Source organism: Megascapheus bottae, chromosome 1, assembly GCF_031878675.1.
Source record: "Megascapheus bottae isolate mThoBot1 chromosome 1, mThoBot2.hap1, whole genome shotgun sequence".
NCBI lineage: Eukaryota > Metazoa > Chordata > Mammalia > Rodentia > Geomyidae > Megascapheus > Megascapheus bottae.
The window spans coordinates 10,377,292-10,400,481 of NC_143509.1; the positions used below are offsets into that span (position 1 = coordinate 10,377,292).

Genomic DNA, 23,190 nt, shown 5'->3' on the forward strand with positions numbered 1-23,190 from the left:
TATATATAATTCATGGAGAACTCAAAATATAGGCTTGTAGTTCAAAGCTATTTTTCAGCATCAGCTCAGAGTTATAAACTGAGGAGCCTGGATTTCTAATGGTGCTCAGTTTTTAGCATACTCAGCTGGGGGAAAATAACAGAATGAATAATATTCACATTGTGTAGGAATTTAGTAAATACAAATATAGTTGTCACCATCATTATCATCATCTGTTGAACTATTTAGTAAGGCATTTAATTTAGATACCTGAATCCTAGTAGTGCTTAACCTCAACGGTTGAGAGACTATCATATTTTTTGCCAGTCCTGTGCTTGAGCTCAGGGCCTGAGACTATCTTTAGACTTTCTCAAGGCTAGAGCTCTACCAATAGAGTCTCAGCACCTCTTCCGGCTTTTTTCTATGTATGTGGTACCAAGGAATTGAACCCAGGTCTTCGTGCATACTAGGCAAGCACTCTACCACTAGGCCCAACTCCTGGCCCAAGGACAATACACTTTTGAATAGTTAGTGAGTCAATTAAGAAATCACAGACGCAATTAAATAAATCATAGAACCAAGCCATGCATGTGGCTCACGCCTGTAATCCTAGCTAAGATCTGAGGATCAAGGTTCAAAGCCAACCCAGGCACAAAAGGACCTGAGACTCATCTCCAATTGACCTCTAGAAAATGGGAAATCGGATTGCCTAAAGGGTAGATTGGTAGCCTTCAGCTGAAGAACTCAGGGACTGTGCCCAGACTGAGTTCAAGCCCTATGATCCACCAAAAAAAATCATAGAACCAAATAAAACGGTAGGACTATTGGAATACAGCAAAGAGAAATATTTATAGCTGAGTGCTGACATTAAAAATAGAAATATTTCAAATCAACAGGCTAAAGACACACTTAACCCCTGAAACAAGCATAAGCACAACCATATCTTCAAATTGAGAAGTAGATTGAAGTAATAAAGTTCAGAGTGAAAATTAATAAAAAGGTTGCAAAAAGAATAATACAAAGGAGGATACCCAAAGTTGGCCATTGGGAAACATACAGAAGATTAAGAAACATATTTCCAAACTAACCAAAGGGAAGAAAAAAACAAAGAAGACATGAAATGAATAAAACTATGCATGAAAATTAGATATGAAAATTAGATATTGGCATTACCAAAATGCCAATGACATTCAGCCAATGATGAAGGATTAGATGAGGGAATAGACTGACAATATAGTTTATTAAACTGGAATAAAGAAAGTCTTAAAAAGTGACTGCCCTTTCAGTGTGCAAAACAGAAAAGCTTCTGGAGATACATTGTACTGGTAGTAATTAATGTCAAAGACATGTATACTTGACACAGCCATATTTTCTTGAATTATTTGCTAAAATGAAAATGGGTGTTAAAGAAGGTGGGCTATTACAATAAATACAGAAATGAAAGATGCAAATGTCATATACAAACTGTGCCTAGAGCAGAGCTCAAATCCTCTGGTGGATATTTATTCCCCACCCCCCAATGTCTTTTTCGTTTTTGTGTTGTTCCTAAGGCTTGAATTCAGGACCTGGGCATTGTTTTCTGAGTTTTGTCGTTGAGGGATAGCACTCTACCACTTGAGCCACATCTCTCCTGCTTGTAAGTAGTTAATTGGAGATAGAATAGTCATGGTTTCAAATGATGATCCTCACATCTCAGCCTTCTGAGTAACTAGGATTATATTCACAATCTATCCAGGCTTGGATAATTTTCCTCTTCTTATTCCTCTACTTATGTGATGAATTCCTTAGAGACTGGAATAACTTGGATCAATCTTGCTAATTGCCAGCTGTGAGCATGGAGCCCCCGATGGCATATAAGAGTCCATAACCATCCTGTCCAGTCTCTTGTTCATTTCAGTGTCTTCAGTCCTCACGGCTTCATGTTTATCCCCTCCATATTTGTTTACCTCTGGGATGTCCTAAGGGACTCCTAAAAACTATTTCTATTACAATAGAAGTAAAGATGATGCACAGAGGTGTCACTGTTACGTAAGTCAGAAATAGAGTACATTTCTTTTTGAACCATCTCACCCCATCCCGCAGTCTCAGCCAGATTTACCCTCCTGTCCTCATCCACAAATTCATTTTCAATATAATGTCTAATGAATATTACTACTGCATTTGTTCACTCTTGGTCTCTCCATATCTGTACCTCCCTTTTACCCTAACAAATACAGATAAATGAATAAACCAAGACAAAAGGAATCAAAAATAAAAATAGCAACAAAGAAGAAGCAAACCCTCTCGTTTCTATTTCCTGGCATTCATTTTGATATATAGTATTTTATTTGACCAGACGTACGTAACTATTGCACCTTTGTGATGCTCTCCTAAGAATGCCCTACTTTGGTCTCACTGTGTAAATGCCTAGAGATCTATATAATTTATCATGTCTCAGTGTATTTTTTTTCTTTTACCATTCATTGTGTCCTCTTGTAGGGTTACAGTCACATTGTAATTGCCACCGATGAGAGAAACCATGCTACTTATGGTCCTTTGGGCCTGGCTTCTTTTGCTTAAAGTAATTTTTTTCCCTCCAAGTCTTTTCATTTCCTTACAATGGTACAGCATAATTCTTTCTGATGGATGAGTAGAATTCCACCATGTTTATATATATTTTCCTCATTTTCTTGATCCCTTCCTTCACTGAGTGTCCTCTGGGTTGGTTCCATATTTTGGCTATGATAAACAGTGCTGCAATAAAGATGATTGAACTGGCGGCTTTAGTATGGCCTTGTGTTTGTGTTCTTGTTCAACCATTCCAGAAAGCATCATGTATGTTCCTTAAAAGATTAAACACAGAACTTCAGGACTTCATTTTTAGTGTAGTGTTCAGATAGTACAGTTTGGTTTTTACAGAGAGTTTATATGTAATCTCTGTTAAGGGATTTTGCACAAATGTTTCTAATAAGATGAGGCATATTTCAAGGCTCAATATTTATAAGAATGACGTTATTTTTTCCTTAGAAAGGGAATGTTACCCTTTATTTTACATGAGTATAAAGCACAGCTGGCTCATGACTCATCCTAGCTACTCAGGGGGCTGAGATCTGAGGACATTGATTTGAAGCCAGTCTGGGCAAGACAGTCCATGATATATTTACCTCCAGTGTACGACCAAAAAGCCAGAAGTGGAGCTGCTGGTTCAAATCATAGAACACAATCCTTGATCATAAAATGTTCAGGGACAGAACCCAGGGCTTGACTTCAAGGCCCAAGACTGGAATACACACAAAGGGAGTATATTGTGTTTTTCTGTGAACATGAGTTACTGATCAATGATCTTTCTTGTTCTTCTATAAATATAAATGTAGGCATAAGGAACGAGGCAATAATCAGGAAAGAAACTCCTTTCACAATAGCCTCAAAGAAAATAAAGTACCTAGGAATTAGCTTAACTAAGAATGTAAAGGACCTTTTTGATGAAAACTTCAAAACCCTAAAAAAGGAAATTAAAGCAGAACTAAGGAAATGGAAAAACCTCTCATGCTCCTGGACTGGAAGAATCAACATTGTGAAAATGACAATCTTGCCAAGAGCTATCTACAAATTCAATGCAATACCCATCAACATCCCAATGTCATTCTTTAAAGAAAAAGAAGAGGGAATCCAAAATTTCATAAGGAATAATAAAAGACCCCGTATAGCAAAAACACTTCTTAGCAGAAAGAACAGCGCTGGAGGAATTTCAATTCCAAACTTTAGACTCTATTACAGAGCTATAATTCTCAAAACAGCTTGGTACTGGCACAGGAACAGGCCTGAAGACCAATGGAATATACCTGAGAACCCAGATATTAAACCACAGACCTATGGCCACCTAATCTTTGACAAGGGAGCCAAAAAAAATAGAATGGAAGAAAGACAGCCTCTTCAACAAGTTGTGCTGGCAGAACTGGTTAAGCACCTGCAGAAAACTAAAGCTGGATCCTTCTTTGTCACCTTGCACTAGAATTAACTCTAAATGGATCAAAGACCTGGAGGTAAAAGCTGACACACTGAAAACTCTACAGGAAGGAATAGGAGATACACTAGGCCTCCTTGGCACAGGTCGAAACTTTATTAATAAGGACCAAGAATCACAACAAATCAGAGAAAGGCTGGATAAGTGGGACTGCATTAAACTGCAGAGCTTTTGTATGGCAAAGGACATAGCTAGTAAACTAATCAGGAAGCCTACAGAGTGGAAGAAGATCTTCACCAACCAAACAATGGACAAAGGCCTCATATCTAAAATATGTCAACAACTCAAAAAATTGAATCACTCCAAAACTAACCTCCAAAGTAACAACAATCCCATTAAAAAATGGGCCAAAGACTTAAAGAGAGTCTTCTCTGAAGAAGAAACCAAAATGGCCTATAGACACATGAAGAAATGCTCAACATCTCTGGTCATAAAAGAAATGCAAATCAAAACAACTCTAAGATTCCACCTCACTCCAGCTAGAATGGCCAGGATCAGGAAAACGAATGACAACAGATGCTGGAGGGGATGTGGCCAGGAGGGATCACTACTACACTGTTGGTGGGAATGCAAACTCGTTCAACCACTATGGAAAGCAGTGTGGCAGTGCCTCAAAAGGCTAAACATAGAACTCCCCTATGACCCAGCAATTCCACTACTTGGCATTTACCCAACCACCCAGAAACAAGGACATACTAAACCCACTAGCACAACAATGTTCATTGCAGCACTATTCACCATAGCAAAGATATGGAACCAACCTAGACGTCCCTCAGTTGATGAGTGGATCAACAAGTTGTGGTATTTGTACACAATGGAATTTTATGCTGCTGTCAGAAAGAATGACATCGCCCCATTTGTTAGGAAATGGAAAGACTTAGAAAAAATCATATTAAGTGAAGTAAGCCAGACTCAAAGGAACTTAGGCTCAATGGTTTCCCTCATTTGTCATAATCAGTAGAAACCTTGGGCTCTACTAACAGAGATTTGCAATAGAGCAAAATCTTGATACATAAGGACATATAATGTGAAGCTAATTGAAAGGACCTCCAGGATAGTGAAACAAAAGCCATATAATGAATGATTGTTGTCCTTAATGTACTATGTTGTCTCTCATCTCCTTTGCTGTCCCTTGGTTATCTCATACTGGTATAGTATCTCACTTTGTTATCTGATACATTGAATTTATTTGTATTTGGATATTTGAAATTTGATAGTGAAGGGGGGAAAACCAAGACGGGTGGGGGGTGTGGGGGGGAGGGAAACGTGTACCAAGACATGTGAAAGGGTATCAATGTATGTGAATTAATGCACCTTCTATCTGAAAAATATCATGTAACCCTTTTACTAATTACAATAAAAAATAAAGCAAAAAAATAAATGTTGGCATATAGAGATGTAAATTAATGATATAGGAATTGATAATTCAAAATTTCTAGGAAACTGGCACTGGGAAATACTGACAACACTCCTGAATATGATTAAAATTGTGAGTACTTGAATTAGAAATATATATGCAGTACTGTGTTGCAAATTATTTATGATTCCATCCATGATTTCCCATTCTAAATGTGTTCAAGCCATGTAGCCACACTCAACCTGACACATGTCACCGAATTCAATCTCCTGAGCCTCTCAGAGGATCCTGCTTTGCAGCCCATCCTCTTTGGGCTCTTCTTGTCCATGCACCTGATCACTGTGGTTGGAATTCTGCTCATCATCCTGGCCATCACCTCTGACCCCCACCTCCACACCCCCATGTACTTCTTCCTCTCCATCCTCTGCTTGGATGACATCTGCTTCACCTCTACTACTGTCCCCAAGATGCTGGCAGACATCCAGACTCACAGCAGAGCCATCTCCTACAGTGGGTGACTGACATAGATGTATCTTGTTATCATTTTTGGCTGCATGGATTACATGCTTCTGACGGTGATGGCCTATGACAGGTACATGGCCATCTGTCACCCCTTATATTACTCTGTCCTCATGAACCCTCGGTTCTGTATCTTTCTGGTTCTGGCCTCATTTTGTATTAGTCTCTTAGACTCCCAGTTGCATAATTTGATCGTGTTCCAGTTTACTTACATCAAACAAGTAGAAATTTCAGGCTTCTGTTGTGAGCCTGCGCAGATCCTTCATCTGGACTGTTCTGACACTGTTGCCAAAAGCCTACTCACCTATTTGGTTTCTGCCCTATTTGGCTTTCTACCCATTTCAGGAATCCTACTTTCTCACTGTAAGATAATATCCTTTATTTTGCAAATCACATCATCTAGGGGTAAGTCCAAAACTTTCTCTACATGTGGGGCTCACCTGTCGGTAGTTTGTCTATTTTGTTGAACAGCTGTTGGCATGTATCTGGAGTCAGTTGTATTCCATTCTTTCAAGGAGGGGAATGTGGCCTCGGTGATGTACACTGTGGTCACTGCTATGTTGAACCCCTTCATCTACAGCCTGAGGAACAAAGATATTAAAGCCACCATAAGGAAACTCTACAGTGGAAGACTCTAGAAAAGTAATTCCTATGCAGGTGGGAAAATATCCCAGCAGTCAATACAGAAGGCTATATATAATACACCTCGAATGCTGGGACAGTGTTGGGAAGGAGAGTGGAATGGAGGACAAGACAGAAAGCTGTCTACCTGTTGGGAGGAAAACATGTCATCAGAAAAACCTGAAATAAAAGGAGAGGTGTTGTGGTAAAAGCAGTGTAAGAAGATCCAGAGAACATCCAAACTCTCCTGTCCTCTTATTGATACCCAAATAGAAAATGATAAAAAGAAGCCATGAAATCACTTACAGGAGGGCTTTGTTGATGCAGGGAAGAGTCATTCTTGCCTCATTCGAATTCCAAAGTGTAAAGGTGTGGGGGTGGGGATGGGGAGAACCAGCAATCAACTATATCTCCCTTGGTTTGTGCCAACATTTGTCTGGATCAAACTATCTGTCGTCTTCAGAGGAACTGACACAGAGCAGAAGCTGGAGGAGAAGCAACATCAGAGCCACAGGGAACATTTCTGCAGCATTCACAGAGCTGTGACTCTTGCTGGAGACTGAGCCTGCAGTGTCAGGCAGGTGTATAAATGGATCTTCAGTTTCTGTGGCTTCTTGTTACCTGGATGGCACCGGGATGTATCACCAGCCTCCTCCCCTGTCCTTGAGAGAGCCTGCTCTGCCCTCTAGCTCTGCATCTGTGGTCTGGAATCAAGGTAAATAACACAAGTTGGAAAACATGTGTAGGATCTTCTTCTCCATGCCTTCAGGGCTGTGATTTCATCTAGGACTCTAGATTATAAAATGCCATGAAAGTGGTGTTGTGGCTTAAGTGGTAGTGTACTAATCTTGAGCTGAAGAGCTCAGGGACAGTACCCAGGCCCAGAGTTTAAGACTCATGACCACCACCAACAACAAAATAATAAAATATAAATTCCAGGGATGGAGTCATTTTCTGTTGAGTTGTTTCCAAACTTATGTGCAGAAAAAGAGTTTAAAAGAAAATGAAGCACAAAAATAAGTTACAAAGATACGTACAAATGCCACTAAGGATGATATAAATGGATGGCACCAGAGATTGCCATGTGAAGGTCACAAGATGAAACAGGGCTATGATAACCCTGCCAAAGGCTATCTACAAATTAAATGCAATGCCACCGGTATCCCAATGTCATTCTTTAATTAAGGAGAGGAAGCAATCACAAATTCATATATAATAATAAAAGATCTAGATTAGCAAAAACAATCCTTAGTAGAAAGAATAGCATTGGGAGAATATCAGTACGAAACTTCAGACTTTATTACAGAGCTATAGTAATAAAAACCAGCTTGGTACTGGCACAAGAACAAGCCTGAGGACCAGTGGAATAGAACTACTCAGAAATTAACCCACAGACTTATGGCCACCTGCTCTTCAATAATGGAACCAAAAAAATAGAATGGAAGACAGCCTCTTCAACAAATGGCGCTAGCAGAATTGGTTAGACACTTGTAGGAAACTAAAGTTAGATCCTTATATGTAACCCTACACCAGAATTATTTCCACATAGATCAAAGACCTTGCGGTATAAGCAGATACCCTGAAAATTTTACAAGAAGGATAGGAGAAACTCTAGGGCTCCTTAGCACAGGTGGAACCTTTCTTCATAAAGACCCAGAAACACAACAACTTAAAGTTTGGACAAATGACACTGTATTAAACTGCAGAGCTTCTGTATGGCCAAGGACATAGCTAGTAAGTTAAATAGAAAGCTCACAGAATGGGAGAAGATCTTCACTAGCGATACAACAGAGAAGGGACTCATATCTAAAATGTATCTACAGGGGCCGGGAGTTTGGCCTAGTGGTAGAGTGCTTGCCTAGCATGCATGAAGACCCGGGTTTGATTCCTTGGTACCACATACATAGAAAAAAGCCAGAAATGGTGCTGAGGCTCAAGTGGTAGATTTCTAACCTTGAGAAAGTGCAAGGACAGTGCTCATGCCCTGAGCTCAGGCCCAAGACTAGCAAAAAAAATACATAGAAATGAATGAATAAATAATAAAAAACATTTATTTAAAAAATAAAATATATCTATAGCTGAAAAAATTGAATCTCTCAAGGAAACAACCATCCCATTGAAAGGTGGGCTAAAGGCTTAAAGACAGTCTTTTCTGAAGAAGAAATAAAAATGGCCTATAGACACATGAAGAAATGCTCAACATCTCCGGTCATAAAAGAAATGCAAATCAAAACAACTCTAAGATTCCACCTCATTCCAGACAGAATGGCCATGATGGAGAAATGTACTAACAATAGATTCTGGCGGGGATGTGGCCAGGAGGGATCACTACTACACTGTTGTTGGGAGTGCAAACTCGTTTAACCACTATGGAAAGCAGTATGGTAGTTCCTCAAAAGACTGAACATAGGTCTCCCCTATGACCCAGCAATCTAACTCCTGGGCATTGACACAAATGTCCATAAGCAAGGGCATACCAAAGCTACCAGCACAAAATATTCATTGCAGCACTATTTACAATAGCAAAGATATGGAACCAATCCAGATGTCCCTCAGTAGATGAATGGTATTTATACACAATGGAATTTTTTGCTGCCATCAGAAAGAATGACAGCACCCCATTTGTTAGGAAATAGAAAGACTTGGGAAAAAATCATAGTAAGTGAAGTAAGCCAGACCCACAGAAACAGACTCCATGGCTTCCATCATTTGTAATAATTTGTATATATGTAGGGGATTTTCCTAGCAGAGGATCACAGTAGCTCAAAATCTGTGTGCATATGGCCATATGGGATGAGACTAAGTGAACTCTAGGATAGGGAAACATGAGGTTTACTTTTGTCGTTTTTAATGTACTATATGAAGTTAATTATTTTCATTCTTTTTACCCCCTCGTTATGGTTATTCCCCTGCTGTTTCTGTATCTGACTTTATTACCTGGTATATTGTATATACGTTTATTTGTTTGTTTGAATCAAGGAAAGGAAGGGGAAAAACAAGATGATGAGACAAAGGATTTTGTGAACTAGTGTAATGGCAATATTCATAGACAATATTCTGGAAATGAACTTTACAACTTGGGAGGAGGTGGGGGAGTGAAAGTGGGAGAAAAACACGGGAAGAGGTAACAACATTTGAGAAGTAATGTACCCACTACCTTGTGCATGTATCTGCAACCCCTCCATGCATCACCCTGACAATAAAATAGAATTAAATAAAACAAAGCTAAATCTTGCCCTATTGGAAGTTGTGGCTGCTGAGTTCTGAGATATGGTAGACCAGGACAAGGCAGTCTCCTTCTCTCTAATCTCTCTCTCCCTCCCGTGCTCCTGGTCCCTTGATCTCCAAGCTGGAGGCCCTCTGCCATTTGAACAACTCCATCCACCATTCCGAAGCCTTCAGGAAAAGGTAACCAGCTCTAGTTTGGGTGGAGGCACACTTACAAGGACTGGGAACTCCAGGACTCCCTCCCTTCCTGTCTGTGGGGTCCCGAGAGACTTCAGAGGTCTATCGTGAAACTTCTCACATTTTTTCTTATTTTTTATAATAATAAAATTGGAATATTCATCATTAAGTCTTTGGCAGTAATGATACAGTTCACAGACATTTCTGTCATTGTTCCCTGCTTCTCAATCAGAGGACTTACAGCCATGAACCATTACAAGTCAACTACAACCAGGATAGGTTATTTTAGCTCCATTTGGAGCTAGAGGAACTGTCACTTAGATGTGGGCCAAGGGCGGTTTGGGAATCTTTGGTCACATAAGATAGAAATAGACCTATCTTGCATGCCGATCTCAGTGTGAAATAGAGAATCCACTAAAATATTGGTGATAGAACATTCAGTCACCAGGATGCTCTGAATCTTGCATTCAAATTTAGTTATATAGTAAAAAACAGGATTGTTAGTCAGGTGCTGGCGGCTGTAATCCTAGCTACTCAGGAGGCTGAGACCTCAGGATCACGGTTCAAAGCCAGCCCAGGCAGGAAGGTCCATGAGACTGTTACCTCCAACAAACTATTCAGAAAAAGCCAGAAGTGTTGCTGTGGCTCACTTGGTAGAGTGCTAGCCTTGAGCAAAAGCAGCTCAGAGACTGTGCCCATGCCCTGAGTTCAAGTCTTAGGACTGGCAAAAAGTATAGTTGCTATAAACTAGAAAGAAATGTTTTCAGAGGTTGCAGACAACCATGGTGGAAATGAACAGTTGTACGCAGAAAGAAAATCCAGAAACTGTGAAAACCAGACACTAGGACCTTTTCCATCATAAATTTAATTGGAGATGACATATATGACATGACATAAGACAGCAGTTTACGAGAATTATAATTTGACACCTATGAAATGGTTTAGAAAATGAAAAAAAACATCATGCTTGCTGACAGTAGATATGTCAGAAATATCAGTGTCAAGTCAGACAGATTTTTTTGGCTCCTCTGCTGTTGCCATCCCTTGATACCAAATCGACTGGAGGCACCCATTTGCTATCAAGTCAAACGATTAGTAAACTATCTAGGGGTCCTGCTAATGCCTGAAAAAAAAGCTAATTCCTGAAAAAGCTACAAATGATTCTTTATTGATGTATTGATACTGCGATATTTTAGATATAAAAGGTCATTTCTCTTAATAGCTGGGAAAGTAGCTTAGAAATAGTTTATGGAATAGTCAGAGGATTGCCTAAGAATGATGGATTTGTCATGATTATTGTCTCATTCAGTGACAAATGTGCATTTACACATCAGAAGTTAGACTTTTAGAGATTGATTCTGATGAATTACTTGGAAAAATATTAATTTCCAACTGTATATATGGAAATAAGTATATTTGTATATACATATATAAACATATGAAAACAAGTATATGTAAGTAAGTATACACACACACACACACACACACACACACACACACATACACACAAATATGGAATACCGCTTGATTTTAGCATAAAATCTCCCTTTTCCCTATTATATAGTTTCAAAAGCTGTACCGTAAAAACAGTATAGAAATGGCCGGGTGTTTCGCCTAGTGGTAGAGTGCTTGCCTAGCATGCACGAAGACCCAGGTTTGATTCCTCGGTACCATATACATAGAAAAAGTCTGCAAGCGGTGCTTTGGCTCAAGTGGTAGACTCTAGCCTTGAGAAAAGTACAAGGACAGTGCTTAGGCCCTGAACTCAAGCCCCATGTCTCACAAAAAACCCCAAAATTGAAACACGTAGAAAAAAATATGCCACACATCTTGGATAATTAACTATATGCAGTGAAATTTACAGATATAGAAGAAAATACAACATACTCCTCTATAGTGAACATTTTTTTTAGATACAATGTATTCCTAGCTTGGAGTTTTAGTCATCAGCCCTAGTTGTTTTCAGAAGAGAGAACAAGAGTTAGTCAGTTTGATAAAGCTTCTTGACAAAGCCATTTTTAAAAATATATTTTATTGTAATTAATAGAAGGGTTACATGATATTTGCCAGATAAATGGTGCCTTAATTCCCACACATTGATACCCTTTCACATGTCATGGTTCCCATTTCCCTTCCCCCCTCCCCAACCCCTCATCTTGTTTTCCCCTGTTCCCTATCCAATTTCAGATAACCAAATACAATTATATCCAATATATCAGATAACAAAGTGAGATAGTGTAACAATATGAGATAACCAAGGGACAGTAGAAGTGATGAGAGATAACATAGTACCTTAAGAACAACAATGATTAATTATATGGCTTATGTTTACATCATATTTTAAATGACAAATTTAACAAACAATTGTTCAAGGAGGAAATCTCTAATTACATTCTCTGGGACTTAGTATTTAGAACTTAATCAAAATTAGCCTAACGGTTTGTATGTCATAGAAACATATCAGTTTATGAAATAAAACATTATGATTATAGACTCATAGGTTTTTTTGTCTGTATACTTATGTTTGTATTTCCATTACCATGTCCATTGCTTTGGGTATGCAGTTATTGAGTCCTCTCTCTGGTACACTTTGGATTTAATAACCGCATATTAAGGATGCCATGCTCCTTTTGTTCTTTAGGTCTTGACTTGTCTCACTCAGCATGATTCGCTTTAGATTCATCCACTTCCCTGCGAATGCCATAATTTTATCTTGTCTGTTGGCTATGTAGAATTCCATTGTGTATATATACCACATTTTCTTTATCTATTCTTCTGCAGTAGGGCATCTGGGTTGTTTCCATCGCCTGGCTATTGTGAATAGTGCAGAAATGAACATAGCTGAGCAGGTGTCTTTATAATATCCTGGGTCATGATGTTCAGGATAGATGCCCAGAAGTGGTATGGCAGGATCATAGGGAAGGTCTATTTTCAGTTCTTTAAGGAACCTCCACACTGATTTCCAGAGTGGATGAACTAGTTTACAATCGCACCAGCAGTGCAGTAGTGTTCAGTTTTCTCCACAACCCTGCCAGCAACTGTCATTGAGTTCAAAATCTTGGCCATTCTTGTTGGGGTAAGGTGGTATCTTACGGTTGTTTTTATTTGCATTTCCTTTATGACCATAGATGATGAACATTTTCTCTATGTTTTTCTGCCATTTTAATCTCTTCTTCTGATAGGTCTCTCTTTACTTCCCTTGCCCATTTAGTGAATGGTTTATTGGGTTTTCAGGGGATTAGTTTGTTGCGTTCCCTGTAGATACTGGATATTAAGCATTTGTCAGATGTATTGTTGGTGAATATCTTTTCCCAGTTGGTTGGCTGTCTCTCTACTTTTGCAACTATGTTTTTATCTGTACAGAAACTTATTATTTTTAGGTAGTCCCATTTATCGATTCTGTCTCCGATCTGTTGTGACCATGGGATTCTGTTCGGGAATCTGTTACATGTTCCTATGAGTTCCAGTGTCTCTCCTACATTATCCTGTAGCAATTTCATGGTTTCTGGTCTGACATTGAGGTCTTTGATCCACTTTGAGTTAATGCTTGTGCATGGCGAAATGCTAGGGTTAATTTTTAGTTTTCTGCATGTGGCTGCCCAGTTTTGCCAGCACCAATAATTGAATAGACTGTGTTTGTTCCATTGTATATCTTTGGCTCCTTTGTCAAATACAAGTTTCCTATAGGTATATGGTTCTATTTCTGGGTCTTCTGTTCCACTTATCTTCTGGTCTGATTTTGTGCCACTACCAAGCAGTTTTTTTTATTATGGCTCTATAGTGGAGTTTGAAGTTTGGTAGTGTAATACCACCAGCATTGCTCTTTTTGCCTAGAATTGTTTTGGCTATTCTAGGTCTTTTCTTGTTCCATATGAATCTTTTGATTATATCTTCAATTTCCATAACGAATGTCTTTGGGATTTTGATGGGCATTGCATTGAATTTGTATATCACTTTTGGCAGTATAGCCATTTTCACTATGTTGATTCTCCCTAGCCATGAGCATGGGATGTCTTTCCATTTCCTAGTGTCCTGTTTAATTTCTTTCATTAGGCTTTTATAATTTTCATTGAATAATTCCTTTACTTCTTTGGTTAAGTACATTCCTATTTTATTTTGGGGGGGAGCTATTGCGAATGGGATCATTTTCTTGATTTGCCTTCTGTTTGTGTATTGTTGGTGTACAAGAAGGCTACTGACTTCTGATGATTGATTTTGTATCCTGCCACTTTGCTAAAGTGGTTTATTAATTCTAGCAGTTTGGGAGTGGAGTTTGTTGGGTCACTCAAGTAGAGGATCATGTTGTCTGCGAATGAGGATAGTATAATTTCTTCTTTCCCTATGTGGATCACTTTGATATCCTTTTCTTGCTTTATTGCTCTGGCTAAGGGTTCCAGCACTATATTGAAGAGAAGTGGAGAGAGTGGGCATCCCTGTGTAGTTCCTGATTTTAAGGTTAATGGTTCCAGTCTTTCACCATTTAGTACAATACTGGCTGTAGGTTTTTCATATGTGGCTTTCACTATTTTGAGAACTGTACCTCTTATTCCTATGTTTTCTAGGGCTTTCAACATGAATGGATGTTGTATTTTGTCAAATGCCTTCTCTGCGTCCAGAGAAATTATCATATGATTCTTATCTTTAGCTCTATTGATATGATGTATTACATTGATTAATTTGCGAATGTTAAACCAGCCTTGCATTTGTGGGATGAAGCACACTTGATCATAGTGTATGATTTTTTAAATTTGTTTCTGGATTCTGTTGGCTAATATTTTATTGAGGAGTTTTTCATCTGTGTTCATTAGAGAGATAGGTCTGTAGTTTTCTTTTTTTGTTGGGTCTTTCCCTGGTTTGGGGATGAGAGTAATATTAGCTTCATAAAATGAGTTTGGTATTGCTCCTCCTGTTTCTATTTCCCGAAAGAGTTTCAAGAGTATAGGTGTTATTTCATCATTAAATGTCTTGTAGAATTCCGCAGTGAAACCAACTGGACTTGGGCTATTTTTGGTTGGCATTTCCCTGATTGCTTCCACAATTTCGTTGTAAGAAATTGGTCTGTTCAACTTGTTTACATCATTGTTGTTCAGTATTGGTAGCCTATATTTATTTAAGAAATCATCCATTTCTACTAGATTTTCTTGTTTCTTTGAATATAGGCCCTGGTAGTACCTATTCATTATGGAATGGATTTCTTGGGAATCAGTTGTGATTGTTCCCGTGGGGTCTATAATCTTGTTTATTTGAGTCTCCCCTTTCTTTTCTTTGATTAATCTTGCCAAGGGTCTGTCAATTTTGTTGACTCTTTCAAAGAACCAACTTTTTGATATATCAATTTTGTTTATAGTAGATCTTATTTCAATCTCTGAAATTTCTGATTTTATTGTTGTTATTTCTGTTCTTCTAGCTGTTTTAGGATTAACTTTTTCTTGCTCCTCTAGGTGTTTCAGTTTTTTTAAGGTTATTCACGTGCTCTTCTTCTGTCTTTTCATTATGTGCTTGTAGTGCGATTAATTTGCCTCTTAGAACTGCCTTTGCTGTGTCCCATAAGTTTCTTTGTGATGTTTCTTAATTGTCATTACATTCAAGGAAGTTTTTCATTTCATTTCTGATCTGATCTGTTACCCAGGGGTTATTCAGAAGTGTGTTGTTTAGTTTCCATATGATTGAATGTTTTGTGACTTTGACTGCATTGTTCAGAATTAGTTTCACTGCACTGCGGTCTGATAGGATGCATGGGATTATATCAGGCTTCTTGTATCTGCTTAAGTTTTCTGTATGAACTATTATATGATCTATTTTGGAGTGTGTTCCATGTGCTCAACTTTTGTTGAGTTGACCTGTCATTTGTTGACAGTGGAGTATTGAGGTCACCGACAATGATTGTGTTTGAGTCTATCTTGTTCTGTAAGTCTAAGAGTTTGTTTGACGAATTTGGGTGCTCCCATGTTGCAGGAGTAGATGTTTATAACTGTAATATTATGGGCATGGATTGAACCCTTTACTAATATATAATGGCCATCTCTATCTTTGTGTACTGATTTTACTGAGAAGTTAATTTTATCGGAGATTAAGATTGCTACTCCTGCTTTTTTGCATGGTGCATTGGAGGGGAAAATTTGTTTCCAGCCTTTCACTTGGAATTTGTTTCTGTCTTTGGCAGTAAGGTGTGTCTCTTGGAGACAACATATGGATGGATGGTGTTTCTTAATCCAGTCTGCTGCTCTTTGTCTTTTGATTGGATTGTTCAGCCCATTCACGTTTAGGGAGATTATGGAGAGGTAGTCAGTGTCCATGGTTGTTATTTATTTTTACTTCTAAGTTTCTTTCTCTTTTTTACCCTTTTGTGTTTAGTGAATTATAGATGTTTGCTTCTTGATGGGGGTTCTTGATGTTCTACAATTTGTTCTCGATTAATTAGTATTCTTTGTAACGCTGGCTTCTCTTTGGAATGAAATATTCTTTTCTTCCTCAAATGTAAATGCTAGTTTTGCTGGATATATCAGTCTCGGTTGGCAGTTGGTGGTTTTCAGGACATCAATGATGTTTTTCCAAGCTTTTCTTGCATGTAGGGTTTGTGTGGCGAAATCTGCTGTCGAATTTTCTTCCCATTATAATATAGCTCCTTCTTTGTTTTTGCAGCATTTAAGATCAATTCCTGGGTATTCGGGTCTAATGTCTTTACTATGATATCTCTAGGTGAGTTCCTTCTAGGATCTTGCCTGCTTGGGGTCCTGAAACCTTCAATAATGTGAGTATTTTCCCTTTTGAGGTCGGGGAAGTTCTATGCTATGATTTTGGTGAATAAAGGTTGCATACCTTTGTCCTGGAATTTGGCCCCCTCCTCAATCCCTATTATACTTCTTTGATGCATCTGCCAGTTCGTGGAGCTCTCTCTGGTAGATTCTGTCTGATTTTTCCAAGGTGGCGATTCTCTGTTCCAGCTCTTGTGTTTTGTCTTCTGTTTCTGATGTTCTATTCTCCATCTCAGTCAATCTGCTGCTTAATGCCTCCATTTTTGCTTGAAATGTGGACGCTGAACTGATCATGTCTGCTCTGAGGGTATTAATCTTTTCTTCCATTTCTCTTTTGAATTCGAGGAGCTCTTTGGAGATTTCCTGCTTATATTCCTGGAATTGTTTTTGTAATTCTGTTTTAATCTCTTTAGTCATGTTCACAATCATCTCCTTGAATAGGGTCATGTTTCGTGTCTCTTCAGGTGTCATTTCTTGGGTTGGTGACATCTCTCTCATCCCTTTGCTCTTGATGCCTTTTGGACTTTGCGTGGGACTTTGATTATTTATGTATGTCGTGATTCTTCTTTGAGCTTTCCTCGGCATGGAGAACTGTTGTTGTAGGTCACTCTGTGGTCAGTAGGTAGCGGTCTTTGCTTGGATTGGGACCGTGGTTCTGGGAGTATGTGAATACCTGTGGTTCTCAGCCAAATTGATTCCTCTGCTGACTATGTCAGATTTTGCCATTTTTGTAGGTGTTCTGTCAATTCCCAGAGGCTGTGCGCTGCTGTACGACTAGCTCTCATCCCAGCCAGTGGCCTCACAATGGGCCGTGGGATGGATCTGCAAGCTTCCGGTCTCAGCGTGCTGGGCGGATGGTTGGTTTTCCTGTGCTGCTTCTAGGGGCGGGACCCCAGCCAAGGATCTGGGATTTGGGAGATTCCAGGGGCTCTCAGCAGGACCTGCGGCTATCTGCTGTGTTCCCAGGGGCGGGGCCCAGCTGGGGACGTGTGCTCCAAGGGCTGAGCCGAGCCTTTCTGATGTTTGGCCCTTCAGTTCCCTGCTGCTTTGTCAGAGAGTCTGTGACTGTGGGGGCCCCCTTGGTTCTGTCTTGCTCAGGATTCCCAGCTGGAGAAGGCCGGGCTCAAGATTTGATGGGGACAGATACTGGCTCCTATTGTCCCGTACACCCCACCTGCTTTCCAGGGACACAGAGCTCCTAGCTCTCCAGACTCAGTGGCCTGGGAGAGGAACCAAGTGGGCGGGTGGGAGCAGGGACACCCCCCCTCCCCTGGTGGGGTCCTGGGTCTTGGCATAGCCCGCCTGTCAGTCTCCAGTCAGAGGCCTGGGAGAGGAACCTCGTGGGCGGGTGGTGACTGGGACACCTCTGCCTCCCTTGGTGGGGTGCTGGGTCTTAGCACCTCCCGCCTGTCAATCTCCAGTCATTGGCCTGGGGGAGGGGGCTGTTGAGGGAAGGGACAGGATTGTAAATTCCTTGCCTCCCTGCTCTTGCTCTTCTCAGGTGGGGTGGAGGGGCCTGAGTTAAATTCTATGGCTTGACACCCGCTCTGTGATTGGGGGCCCGCTGTAGTACTCACGCCTCTGCGTTCGTCTGTGGGTGCTGCACGGTGTTGGAGAATCCTTCACTCCCCTTGGATCTCTGCCGCCGCTTGTGGTCAGCATCTGGGTTCCATTGCTTGCTGTTCTGGTTCCACGTCTGGGTTCCGCTGCTTCTATGGCTCCTCTGACCCGGTTGCCAGGACCGGAGCTGCCCGGCCCTGCTCCCTTCACTGCGCCCTCTGCCGCAGCTTTTCTTGGCTTGGAGCTGGCGCGGTGGGGGTGGGGTCCTCGCGTTCCAAATTCTTTGAGAAAGTTGGATGTGAGCTTTATCTGGATTTCTTTTCCAGTTTGGGTCCTTTTCCGTTGCTTCTTGAGTTTGCTGTTGTGGATTTCTTAAGGTAATTGATTCGTGGGACTCCCTGGTAATCTCTTTTTGTGAGAGAGAGCTAGGCAGCATCCCTATTGTCTTGGCACCATCTTCCTCCTCAAAAGCCATTTTTTTTTGCCAATCTCAGGCTTTCACTCATGGCGTGAGCACTGTCCTTGGGCTTTCTCAAGGCTATAGAACTACCACTTGAACCACAGCACCACTTCCAGATTTTTCTAGGTATGTGGTACCGTGGAATTGAATCTAGGTCTTCATGTATGCCAGGCAAGCACTCTACCACTAGGCCAAACTCCTGACCCATTATGGCCTTCTTGAATGTTGCAATATTATTAATATACAGATTCTGTTTATTCTTATCACAGAGATCTTTCAGTAAAGCCTCCAGTTCATTTTCTTCTGTGTATCCATTGTGATCCTGCTTAGAGAATTGATTATAGAAGTCAAAAGCCTTGTTGAGCTGTCTCACACATATTTTGACTCCCTGAAATTTAAGAAAATCCTCTTATAATGGTAGAAACCTGGCCATGTCAGTCAGTTCTAACTTCCCATCATCATTTGAACCAGTTCTAGAATTATCTGTGTACTCAGCTAGTTCTGTGTCAGCAACTGTTTGCTTTTTGTAGCAGGTTCATCAGAAACCTCTTCATCTCCTCAGTTTCTATGAAGAATCCAAGTCTTCATTAATTTCTCATAGGACTTCAGCTGCTAGCACTGTAAGAGCAACAGGAAATTCTCTTCTGTGGGTAACACATGAACCCACTCCGCAATTCCTGTTTTTATCATATTGATCCACACAAGTTTTCACCTCCACAGCAATTCAGAAAAGTTTTCTCCTCAGGTGATAATTCCAATCCAGCCTTCTTCAGTGCCTGCAAGAGCTCCTGGATCAAGTTGTGTATTTGTTTTCTGTCCAGGCAAACACTTCTGTCAGCATCAAAGTGGAGTCAGATGTTGAAAAACTGTGAAGTTGTGATGAGGGGTTATGCCAAGGGAGGTTTTGCCATTGCACAACAGTAGTGTGTGTGTGTGTGTGTGTGTGTGTGTGTATAATTGTTTCCATGTGAGAATGTCATGGTGAAGGTCTCAACTTAACACATCTGTGGAGATGTGCAATAAATTTTAATCCAAGTTACTCCTTCCACTGATCTCAGCTACTCATTTTTTTCATATAATTTTATTGTAATTAATAGAAATATTTCATTATATTCACCAGTTAGAAGGTGAATTACTTCACAAACATTGATACCCTTTCTCATGTCTTGATCCCTATATCCCTCCCTCTACCCCTGCCCCTCATCTTGTTTTCTCCCCTTCCCTATCCTATTTCAAGTAGACAAATAAGCATATATACAATATATCAGATAACAAGGTGAAATACTGTAACAATATGAAATAACCAAGGGACATAGCACATCAAGGAAAACAATCACTTCTTATATAACACCTACACATTTATAACAGACACCTTAATATCTACACCTCATGTTTTTATGCGTAAATATTGAGTATTATTACTATACTCACTCGCTCCTCCCTTTTTTTTTCTTGTGTTCCATCCCTTCCTGCTAGCTCCCCATTCAAGGTACCAATATTCAAGACATTTCTTTGGCTAAATTATCCCAGAAGTGTTCAGAGGGTTTACAACATGGAATTGCGTTGCTGCATGTTCTACCATTGGCCTTTCATGTGGTCCTGTCACATATGCACAGAATGGCCAAGCTTTGCTTAGGAAGAGCGTAAAACTAGTCTTTTGGACACTTCTCCCCTTCATTGATGTTGCTGAGTCCACTGAGATTTGGATGATTTGGACCAATTTGTGTAATTGTGTGAGCTCTGTGAATTGAGAGTCCAAGACCATAGGAGAGACTACTATCAGACATTTCCATAAATATGTCCAAGCCCGTGTCCTGCCTCTGGAATTTCTCCTGTGTCTCCATATTCATAATGGATTATGAGGAGTAGGCAGATCGCATTAGACTGCAGGCTTGGGGGGACCTTTTGATCTGTACTTGATAGTCATGACCCAAGAGAGAAGCAGCTCTACCCAGTAAGTAGAGAGCACCACCGCACTGACCATGCCAGCATGCTTTCTCTAACTTTCCTGGTGACTGAGAGGTGCCCTTTCTTTAGGGTAAACACAGCCTTGTATCCTTAACTAGAGAGTGGGACAATTGTAAGTATTTCACCATTTTGCTGATAAGTAATGGGAAATGTGAAGGTTATGTCTTCTTTGGGAGAAGGTTATAGAATTAAGAGTTAAGATCTGAGTTAAGATCTATTTCGGTGTTTTTATTGTGGTGTAGTCTGCAAAGTTATGCTATAGAATAGGGCTGAACACACCTTTCTTAGGTAGGTTGTGTAAAATGGTGAAAAAAACACAAAAAGGGACTCCTGAATCTCTCTTCCTGTCATTTTTTGACACAGAATATGCAATTCTGGAAAGGATGCCATTTTTTTAAGATCTTAGAAAGCAGCCAATGGAAGCCTGAATGTTTCTAATATCTGGGAAGAAGATATTGATTTGTTTTCTTGGAAGAAGGGACCATCACTTTGAATTAACTGTAGAGAAGGCAATAGGCCAGATAGATGGCAGAACAGAAGAATACAGCCACTAGATATAGACTACCATTGTCCACGTCCCTGGAAAGACTTGCTAAGATATATATTTCTAAACTCCTGGAATTTAACACACAGAGCGGCACCTATCAGGTCCTGACTTATTAGACAAATGCAAAGAGTTAAAAAATGGAAACAAGATGATTATCTTGTGTGATTGTTGTTCTTAATATACTATGTTATTTCTCTTACCTTTTTTCTGCCTTTATGTTTAATCTCATATTGGTACTGTTTCTGACTCTGTTACCTAGTATATTATATATATGTTTATTTGTTTATTTGAAATACTAAAGAGAAGGGACGAAAACAAGATAATTGGGAAGGGGTAGGGGAGGGAATTGGGGACAAAAACATGAGCAGGGGAATCAATATGTGAGAAATAATGCACCTACTACCTGACAAATGTAACTGTAACCCCTCTATACATTAACAACAATAAAAAAGTACAAAAAATCTATATTTTTACTCCCAGTGCTGGTGGTTCACACTATGTTAGCTACACAGAAGACTGCGTTCTGAGGATAGAGATTCAAAGCCAGCCTGAGCAGCAAAATCTGTGAGACTCTGATCTCACAAAAAGTGAATTTGGGACTCAAGTGGAGGAATGTTACACTTGGGCATGAAAAAACTCAGCAATATTGCCCAGGTCTAGATTTCAATTTCTAGGACTGGCACGCATGTATGCATGTATGCATGCACACATGCACACACACACACACACACACACACACACACACACATACACACACACACCAGAAAGAAAACCAAAATAGAAATTAGAAAGTCCAGCAATGATAATTCTCCAGGGAGATTTTTATTTTCTAACGTTGAACTATGTCAAATTAGATTTAGAAGAGTCAGGCCTCTATATTTTACAAAGCCTTTGTAAATACCATATGTCTACAATTTTTTCTCATTCACTACTCACTACTTTACTACTTCCTTATGATAAAATAAAGCTTGTATGACTTTATAGGGTGGATAAAAAAGAAATTTCCTCAAAAGGTGATTGCTCTGGATTATCTTTTTTTTTTGTCATGGGGCTTGAACTCTGGGTCTGGGCACTGTTTCTGGGCTCTTCAGCTCAAGACTACCACCATACCCCTGGGCCTGGGTGCTGTCCCTGAGCTCTTCAGTTCAAGGCTATTGTCTATCCCCTGGAGCCACAGTGCCACTTCCTGCTTTGTAGAGATTAATTGGAGATAAGAGTCTCACATTCTTTAGTGCCAGGGCTTTCTTTGAACCATGGTCCTCAGATCTCAGCCTCTTGAGTAGCGAGGATTCCAGGCATGAGCCACCACAAACAGCTTATGGATTTTTTTAAAAGAAGAGTCAGTAAAGGGCCAGGAGGTTGGTCTAGTGGTAGAGTGATTGCATAGCATGCATGAAGATCAGGATTGGAGTCCTCAGTACCACATACTTAGGAAAAGATAGAAGTGATGCTGTTTCTCAAGTGGTAGAGCTCTAGCCTTGAGAAAGCCCAAGGACAGTACTCATGCTCTGAGTTCAAGGGCCAGCATTGGTAAAGAAAAAGAATATTGTAATATTCTACCATAGTTTAGAATGAATATATAAAATGGAGTAAATGAAAGAGAAGAAATCAATGATGATTGGGGTTGTGACAACTAACAATACGGTTGATGGGATATAGTCATGAACAATGAATACTTAAATTCAAATTGATTGAAGAATTCTGAGTTCTTCATTAATTATTGCTTTCATTATACATCAAGGTGTCTAATAGACATTAGGCTGAAGAATGAAACTCGCATCTCAGAATTTTATCTCTTGGGACTCTCAGATGACCCTGAGCTACAGCCCACACTCTTTGGGCTGTTCCTGTCCATGTATCTGATCACAGGGCTCGGAAATCTGCTCATCATCCTGGCCTTCACAACTGACCCCCACGTCCACACTCCCATGTACTTCTTCCTGTCCATTCGGTCTTGGTCTGACATCTGCTTCACCTCCACCACCGTCCCCAAGATGCTGGTGGACATCCAGACTC

At 40.0% G+C, this 23,190-nt stretch overlaps 1 protein-coding gene and 2 pseudogenes across 1 annotated transcript in view; 2 read left to right on the top strand and 1 right to left on the bottom strand.

Moving 5' to 3' along the window:
• Positions 1–5,665: 5,665 nt before the first annotated feature.
• On the top strand, positions 5,666–6,688 carry LOC150068358 (olfactory receptor 7E24-like; annotated as a pseudogene).
• Positions 6,689–6,925: 237 nt separating this feature from the next.
• Positions 6,926–19,570, bottom strand: LOC150068359 (calbindin pseudogene; annotated as a pseudogene).
• A 3,364-nt stretch (positions 19,571–22,934) lies between these two features.
• The window catches only part of LOC150068360 (olfactory receptor 7E178-like), a 927-nt gene continuing 671 nt past the window's right edge, over positions 22,935–23,190 (top strand). The window contains exon 1 of the mRNA XM_090324842.1: positions 22,935–23,190. This exon is cut by the window's right edge and continues 671 nt beyond it. Within this exon, the coding sequence (XP_090180968.1) occupies positions 23,028–23,190 (163 nt within the window). The 5' untranslated portion in view covers positions 22,935–23,027.